At 32.4% G+C, this 9,250-nt stretch overlaps 1 protein-coding gene across 1 annotated transcript; it reads right to left on the bottom strand.

Annotated features, from left to right (window-relative positions):
* Window positions 1–2,011: 2,011 nt before the first annotated feature.
* On the bottom strand, window positions 2,012–5,459 carry LOC148613835 (achaete-scute homolog 1b-like). The gene is made up of 2 exons (XM_088587473.1): window positions 4,624–5,459; window positions 2,012–2,412 (listed from the first exon to the last, which is right to left on the bottom strand). The coding sequence occupies exon 1, from the start codon at window positions 5,246–5,248 to the stop codon at window positions 4,661–4,663; it is 588 nt and encodes a 195-aa protein (XP_088443599.1). The 5' UTR covers window positions 5,249–5,459; the 3' UTR covers window positions 2,012–2,412; window positions 4,624–4,660.
* Between the last annotated feature and the right edge of the window lie 3,791 nt (window positions 5,460–9,250).

The raw sequence follows: 9,250 nt of genomic DNA, 5'->3' as shown, positions 1-9,250 counted from the left end.
TCATTCATACGCGATAAAGATTAATCTTATAAAACGTCAATAATTTGAAACCACCCAAGAATGTTTTAATCACCGCTTCTTATGCATTTGATATATGAAAATAAATTTAACTAGAAATTCTGTAAGGAAGCTCACAAAATGAATACCCACAATCGCCTTTTCTGTATTTTAAGACTAAATATAAGTTCAATTATATCGATCCCTTTGGAGTCCCTTAACAGTAAATTTATATAATTATAAATATACGGATATTCCTTTATGCACATTTACATATAGCCCGACCTTAAAATAAAATTTCATTGAAAGCCCTTAATCAAATAAAAGGAGGTCGTGGTATTTTTTTTTTTTTCTTACATGTATATACGTAAAACACTTATTAAGAATTTCAGTCATAATTCCATTTAGGACATCCCATTGTAACAATATTAATGCAGGCACATCTACTTATAATCTACAAACTTCCTGTCGTGAAATATTTCATTGAAATCACTTAAGCGGTATCCCAAACTTTGTATACAAAATTCGCGAGGATATAGCTGAAATATTGATGCACGGGCGTTAAATCCCAACCATCAATCAATTAATCAATCAATCATTGTATACAAATGAAAAGTATAGCAAAAGGGGGGCGCTCATTACGCATTTCACGAAGTAGTGGGGTATCAAAGTAACGAGAACAATTGAAACAGAAATTGGACTGAACTATGATGTGCGCCTTCGACTTCCTACGACCAGATTTTGACCCGTTATAAATCGGCTGGTAACTATCTTTCGTACACGTGAGTTTATCAACCGTACATTTCTTGGCATTTACCAGGTTCTTACCAGAAGCATGTTTGCTTGTTTGTTATGGTTAGCTTTTTTTTGTTTTTGTGTGTGTGTGTGTGTGTGTGTGTGTGTGTGTGTGTGTGTGTTGAGCTGATTGATTACTAGTACATTTGTACTATAATTTGCTATAGCTAGTACTTCACTTTGCGATAAAGGTCAAATAATTTTGTAAACTACTCTCAGGTGTTACCAACATGCCTTTAAAAGTTTCGTAAACGTATACAGAGAATGGATATCCACGAACAAGTTCAATTGATCTCGTTTTTCACGTGTTTTTCTATCATAGCGCAAGTTAGAAGATTGTTCATTCATTTCAAACTATAAGAAATACTAGTATGGATGATGTTCTTCATTCTTTTGTTGTTTTTCTTCTATATATTTGGAATAATAAAGACTTGCCCTACAGTGCGAATCTGATTAACTTTTATTGTTAATTAGTATTATGTTTTGTTGTTTTGTCTTGTCTTGTTTTTGTTTTTTGTTTTGTTTTGTTTAGTTTTTGTTTTTTTATGTCTGCAATTTCTACATAAAACGCTTACAATCCGACTGGCGTAAGCGTGGATTTCAAAACTTTATGACGATGTCACATTGATGTCGATTTTAATAGTATAAACTTAAATAGACAATCAATTAACATTTTAAAAAATACAAGTGGTTATACAATGTAGCATGCAATATTTTAAGCATCAGTGTGTTCTTCAATAACATGTCGTCATACCAGCATCCTAACGTAGATACATACTAACATAGATGGTTCAACATAGATGGTTCACACAAAATACAGGATCATTTTAATTATATGACAAATAATATCAGACAGTCTGCTAGTTCTGCATTGTACACCTGTCTGAGAAAAATGTTGCTGAACTGGCTGATTGTGCGCATGCTCATATTCATGTTCGTGTTTGATTTGTTTTGAATTCGGTGCATATTTCATATGAAAAAATTGTAATCACCCTTTTCAAAGATTATCTGTATTGTATTTGACTGAGGCACTTTTTGAAATGGCACGTATATGTTTCATAAACCTGTCTTTCGGACGATAGGATATGGGCGGTTTTCACATGTAGAATTGCAGTGAATCTTGGTTACTTGTTTATTCAAGGTTCGGTTTAGACAGGTTTCACGGTTTATTAAAGCCTGTCTTTAGCACGCGAATAAAAGCAAAATAAACTATAAAAAATTATTATAATATCATATTTAGTTTTATTCAATATTGCACACGTACCATTTTGATTAATAAATATGTCAGTTTTACAATTCATAAATAAATACGATAAATAATTCATACAGCAATTATAAATTATAACCATTATATTCCATTTTAACATGGCGTCACAACAAAAAAGCACTTTTTCTGTCTTTAACGTGAACAAATCACAGTCCCGTTTGTGAAGCCACCTGGCAAATGAGATTGACACTGTAATCTGTAATGTCACTACGATCTATTTTTGTAAACAAAACCGCAAGTGCATTAACTGCAATCTGATTGGTTCTCTTGCATATTTGGCAGCAATTTTACGTAATAGTGGGCGGTGCAGTCTTTTGACAGCTGCCACGAGTCTTTGGGGTAAACTCCTGCAACTACAAAATTAAAAAAAATATATATAAACACCTAGTGCATATCAATTAGGAAAAATTGTACATGAGTAATATCAAATTATAATTTTAATTGACGTATTTTTGTTTAATTCATCAAAACAGTCATATTTATCAATGCCAAAAATTAGGTATTTGTAAAATGTGTATTTTTTATAACAACAGGACTAATTAAAGGCGTTTTTTACGTTTTTATAAGCCTAACTTTGATTACCATTTAGCGTACATATATTGACATTTATCATGTACATGTAGTGGTAATGAGAGAAATACACGTACATGCATTTTGTTGTCGGAACAAATGAATCGGGGAAGCAGGTTGCATAATTCTATTTATCTACGAATGTAGATTCGAAACAAATACCCAGGTCGTACAAAACAAAATTGCTCTGATCAGTTTGCATTTTCTTGGCGCTTGCTTTGCTTGAGGCTTGTCAACGAAGCTAACATCGACCAGCTAGTACATAAAAGTACTTGTTCGACTAAGTAATTAAACTATTATCATTTACGTGTATCGAGAGGTGCAAAATAATTGGCGAATACTGAGCAAATTGAATGTTTGTTTGTCTACCTAAGGTATCAGAGAGAAAAGGTACGAAATGATTATGACACAACTATGAGAATTGTACAATATGACAACTTTTACCCTTTTCTGACCATTGAATTTTATCAGCCAATAAAGACTATACTAATATTGACCTTTGATAAATTAATGAAACATGTATTCTTTTTGAACCCCTTTTTAAAGCCCTAATCTTTGTATCATATCTCATTCTGATATCAAGTATCAAATATTGATATTAACAGAAGAACACGCGACAAATTATCACCTGTAAAGAGATACCTAATCACCTATCTTTTTCACCTATTGAAGAATCGTGAAAATTCTGTCCTAATTTCAAGTAATGAGATATATTCAAATGAAGGCTTTAAGTAACACAGTAATACGTTATGTTCGTATAATTGGTGTCGTTTTCCCGTCTATTTAGCAGTTTATTGTAAGTGTTTGTAAGAATCAGGCAAAATGGGAAAAATCAGAAACATGCATGTTAAATCCCCGCCGATCTGACAATAAAATATCACCCAAGGATGCTTTCTCTGTCTAAAAAGACCATTATTTGATCTCTGCTTCACTGTCAGTGCATTTCAATGAAATTGTAACTCAATGGTGCAGCAAGATATGGAAAATCTTGTCTGTTTTCCTTGATTCTATTGGTGAAAATAGTCAAATTACACTATCAAAATTATGGGTTTTTTCATACCATGTTTCACCTACTGCCTGACACTTAATAAGGCATGATGCAAACAAGCAAACAATTTTTAACTTAAAAAAACTTTTTTTTTACAGATATTGCGTATACGATAAAACAAGTTTTATTAACATAACATGCAAATATCAGAACAAAATTTATATTGCATCGATTCTTTTAGAAGTTATTTATATTGCATCGATTCTTTTAGAAGTTATTTATATTGCATCGATTCTTTTAGAAGTTATTTTTATTGCACCGATTCTTTTAGAAGTTACTTATATTGCACCGATTCTTTTAGAAGTTATTAATATTGCACATCCTCGTTGTATATATTGCACCGATTCTAAAGTTATTCACATCGCACCAATTTTTAAGATATTTATACTGCATCAATTCCTATAAGTTAACTTTTTTATAAACAATATTGTGCAAGCAATATATTTAATTCAAGCAGATATATATACCTATTTTGCTAACTGTTGTTGTGGAAAGGAAAAGGTAAAATAACTGAACATCGAAATGGAAGACCCATGCAAGTGTACCCCCTCCCCCCAATCCATTTCTGAATATCCGTGTCCCTAGATGATGTATGTTAAGGTGTGTGAATTACTTACAATCTTTGACAGATATTTTTTATGTATGGTATTTAAACATTAGGGAAACAAAGAAATTACTAGAGCAATACAAAAAAAAAGAACACATCCCTACCCTTTTCGAATTTTTAAAACAAGTTCTCAGGATGAATCAATTAGACCCTGTAACAGTGTCATTTTATCTTCACGTTTGGCAGTGTTTCTAAAATATTGATGAAGCAACAGAAGTAATCTAGAAAATTAAGTTCGTCTTCTGTATATTACGAATAAATGATAATAAAAAATCATGAAAACCAATATAAAACAAATGGTTACTAAATAAAGAGTTAAAAAAGATAAAAATAACTCACCTTGTTTGTCAATAATCTGTCGACCAACCATTTTTCTTCAGAACCAGTTTGTAAAGTCTAGCAAGTCTTCTTCTTCGTTGCTGAGTTCTGGCGCCTCTGAGCATGAACTTGGGGATGGGGAGTGAAACGTCGGGGAATCTTGGATATTGACTTGTTTTGGCACACAATTCTTATCAAGGACTGCATTAACTGCATCATGTTCATCGACCAGATCCTGTAAGTGCTTAATGTAGTCTATTGCTGCTTTAAGTGTGTCTACTTTACTCATTTTCTTAGATTTGCCGATTTTGCATCCGTTTGGAATATGGTCGCGTAATGTTGAAAATGTCATGTTAATCAACTTCACGCGGTTTCTTTCACGTTCGTTTCGTCTTGCAACTCCTACTGTACTTGATTTTTGGATTCCAAGGTAGTCTTCGTTGTTATGATTGAAATCAAGTCTGCGCTTGCACATCATGTCTCTGGTATTTTCTTTGTCCATCACAAATTTGTACATCTTCTGGTGGTGGTAGACCTCGGGGGAAGATTCTGGCGACGAAGAGTACATGCAGGAGGACCTCTCGGGATAATATGTATGGTAGATGGTCCCATCGACGGTTGTCAGGCCGAACATTTCGTTTTCCATCTCGAGTTTAAAAAAAATAAAAGTAAAGACTTACAAAGTATTTCAAAATCGTTTAAAAGTACACTATTTATAATCGAACTACGTGAAATGTTATATCCAAAGTTTTTAATAGGTTTTGAATCTAAGTGTCAAGTTTAGGTTATTTTTATACCTCCACGCGACAAGCTTACCTAAGCTCCACCTACAATTTGGTTATCACGGTTTGGTAAATGTTATTCGCGAACTGTCGCGTGCCCTAAGCACTTCACTGAACGCGTTAAATAAGTCGCGACTCCACTGCATGACAAAATCAACATGCAGCTTTATTCAACAAGTAAATTGTCAATGACATGTCTTGTGAATTTTTAGCCATTAAGGAGAGTAATACGAATTTAATAAATCTTTGTTATGTAAACACTTGCTGCCTCTAATAAGGATCGATCAGGATCTGTGTGGCTCTTTATTGCGTCATAAACTTAGATCTTGGAGGTCCTATCGAGATACTCCTTTCAGATAAAAAGATGCTATTAATTTTCTCAAGAATAAAAGAGAGATTTGAAGTTTCTTCTTCTTGAAGTTACTAATAAGATTAAAATTTATGCAGACCTTTTATTCTAAATAAATTTAAATTGAATCATTTTATATGACAAATCGTGGACGCTAACGACACGAAAGGCGCTAGTTTTCATGTAATTACACCCCAAGAATGATTTTAACTGCAGCAAGCTTACACCACTAAATTTGCAACCATTGGTGCATTTAATTTTATGTCTTGAACACAGTCTTAAACAAAAATGTTAAAGAGGTTTTTTTTGTGATTGTCAAAGGGTTACTAACAAAAACAGAATGAATGAATAATGACTAAGGAAAAGTAGCAAAAGAAAACCATTTTGACACGTATTTAATTAAAACGCAAAAGGGTGCAGAAAAAAGTATTTAAATCAAAATATAGATCACTTCGGTCACATGACATTTGCTTTATCAAAGCAAAAGACAAAAGAAATTTATCGAAGCAAGATAAATGCACTCTGAGTTAATGTTTTCAAAATTATAGCTGTTTTATAAGGGTATGTACTTAATATTTATTGTTACTATGGAGTCAAAAATGATATTGTTAAATATGTGACCAAGGAGTTAAATATATGCTATATATAAATCCTTGATGTGACCAATAATCTTGTTTTTTTATGGTTTGTTCAAAAGTGAATAAAAACCTTATATATATATATATATTTTATCAATCGAACTTCCTGAATTTGTTGATGTATATTATTCATTTTTCCTCTCACCAATTTGTTTGCTAATACAAATGTAGTGCCAGTGGTTCGAAGAATAAAGTTTTGAACAACTAGGCCATTGTAAATATGTCTTCTTGGCACACTATAGTTTCAAAATACATATTCATGTATTAATCATTGCACGCAAAATGTCAGATACATTACTTTTATTATATTTTCGTGCAGTTGCCTTGTACCCGCTGTTTCGGAGAAAATAACAAATGGCATTTCTTGAACCTGCCATAAGCTGTGACACGCGCATGACTTCATGCTTTGCATCTTTCAACCTATTCGTGCAGAAAACTGTAAAAAAGTTAATAAGTAAATATGTTGCCATAGAAGTTATTAAAGATGCGTTATAAATTATAAACTTTTAGATTGTGGTTTTCTGGCATTTAATAAAGGCGTTTCCTGGCGTGATATGAAATTTGGTCTTAGTACATGAAAAAATCAGTCTTTAGTACGACCGATAGTCTGTACATGTTTTGTTTTTCTTTCTTTTATTTTCATAATAATCATGTTGTTTTATGTTCGATCTTGACTTGCCATGATAACTTAATTTTGTTTTCTAATTTCGGTTTTCTTTTATCTTTTGGGTTTTTTTCGGTTTGTTTGTTTTTGTTCTGGTTCTCATTTTTATACATTACTTTATCTACATGTAGTTTATTTGTAATAAATTTTATCAGTGGCTTAATTTAGTTTTAAATAAGTACTTCTTGTTTACCATTAATTTTTTGATTACGATCTAAGACTCTTCCTTTATATTCGATTCTAATCCGCTGCTGATGAAAGATTACTCCTTAAAACACGTGTACATTATATCGAGATTTGCAATATACGATTGGTATTTTTTGTATTGAATCTCAGATTTTTATTAAAAAATATTAAAAAAAAATGCTTTTTTTCTCTCTGTACACGTACATTGTAACAAGGCCAATTTCTCTCGTTGGTGTACTGTACAACATACATTTGTATTTAAAATACATTATTTTGTTAAAAACTTCGCTATCAGGTGTCATATGTAATATGACATTTTCTACACTTTCAAACTATTGTAGACGATTTAACTCCACCTAACCCGAAAATGTGTTGGCAGTGATCACTATTGACCACGATCAGTTATCATCGGAACAGTTAGATTTCACACCCAGCACAATACCCGAACGCATGCCTGATAATTATCTTCCTGTGGATTAACAAACATGCCAGACATCACAATCATTATTGTAGTTCAAAGTGCAATAAACAAATTGCAATTAATTAAACCCAGGACAAAACTTCACAATTGTTACTGATTTTATACCAGATATTATGTTCAATTATAAATAATTATTGCTCATTTTCAGAAAGTACAAATTAGTTGACCGGATTTCTCTGGTATCATGCATGTCAAATTGAAGTTTTCTTGCACTGTGTTGTCTGAATATCTTCCCCATGTAACTACAATTATCAATTTGTCGTGTCCTTTTCCGATCAATTATTATCCAATTACGTAAATATACACGTAGAACATGTCCATTCAAAGCTACAGTGAAACCTGTCTAAGCCAAACCCTGAATAACCAGGTAACCTGTCTAAAACATGCACTTTTTAAGCTCATTTTTAGTTTAAAATGCATTATAAACCTTGGCAAACCGAAAAGTTTCTTCCAATATTTTCTTGTCCATTGCATGCTGTTCGTTTTACTTCTTTCCAGGTTATATCAGTTTTATAAAGTTCATTTACGAGTCCCCTGCGTCGGATGTGCGTTTTTTTATTCATTTGCCTCCCCCTGGAGATTGTAATAATATCTTCATCAAAACCTTTCACTCCGTAGTATTACAAAAATAGCAAATTCTCGAAATGAATAAGAATTTCAAAATCATACACGAGTAGTAGTCGACAGACCTTGCATTCTAGTATTCTACATCTTTTTTATGATAAGCAATTTACAGCAATTTTTAAGTTGTACGGATATTGGACAAAACAGCCGATGATAAATATTGAAAATTTCGGTATTCAATTAGTAACCTCAGTCTCCTCAGTGGAAAAAGATCTTCATATAGAGTTAGATGAAGATTCAAGAAGTACTTACAAAAAATTGATTTGAAATAGAAAGCCTAATACAAGTGAAAGAGTAATCAAGGGAACCAAAGTAACTAAAATAATACATACGAAGTAACAAAAGTAAATGAGCAACTCGGACTCCACTAAAAAACTGGGAGCACGGACCAGGTCCACCGGTTGGGTATTAAAAAAAATAAATTTCCAGGCTATCATCATTTCATTTGTGCCCAAGTTTTGCACAAAACCAACAAAATTTTCCATTATAGAGGGCTACTACCCCGGACTTCCCGACTGGTACATATGCGTTTAATTTGAATTAAAAAAAATGAAATAAAGTTTTCATCTGTATTTTAGCAGTTTCATATTTTGTTCATAAGGCAAGGAACATTTGTTTTTTTTTTTTGCAGGGAAGACTGGGATTTTCCAGAAAATAAATTCTAGTCCTGATTTTTCCCCTAAAATGAATACTTCGGTTATTATCTGCATGGTCCAGGTGTGAAAATAAAACACTCTGTCCATTAGAAAACAAGTACCTGTTCCAATTTTTTTTGTGTATTCATCATACATCATGTCCCACACGAATATCCCAACTTCCTTACAGAAATTTAATGGTCAAGCCTAAATGAAACAAATTGAATAGTTACGAACTGCCACAGTTTTATAGAGTACACGCGTACGTTGTTTTTCGTTGTTTTCATGC

Source organism: Perna viridis, chromosome 6 (assembly GCF_037379345.1).
Source record: "Perna viridis isolate PV_CMFRI_1.1 ecotype Kerala chromosome 6, ASM3737934v1, whole genome shotgun sequence".
Classification (NCBI taxonomy): Eukaryota; Metazoa; Mollusca; class Bivalvia; order Mytilida; family Mytilidae; genus Perna; species Perna viridis.
This window is presented reverse-complemented; position numbering and strand designations above follow the sequence as displayed.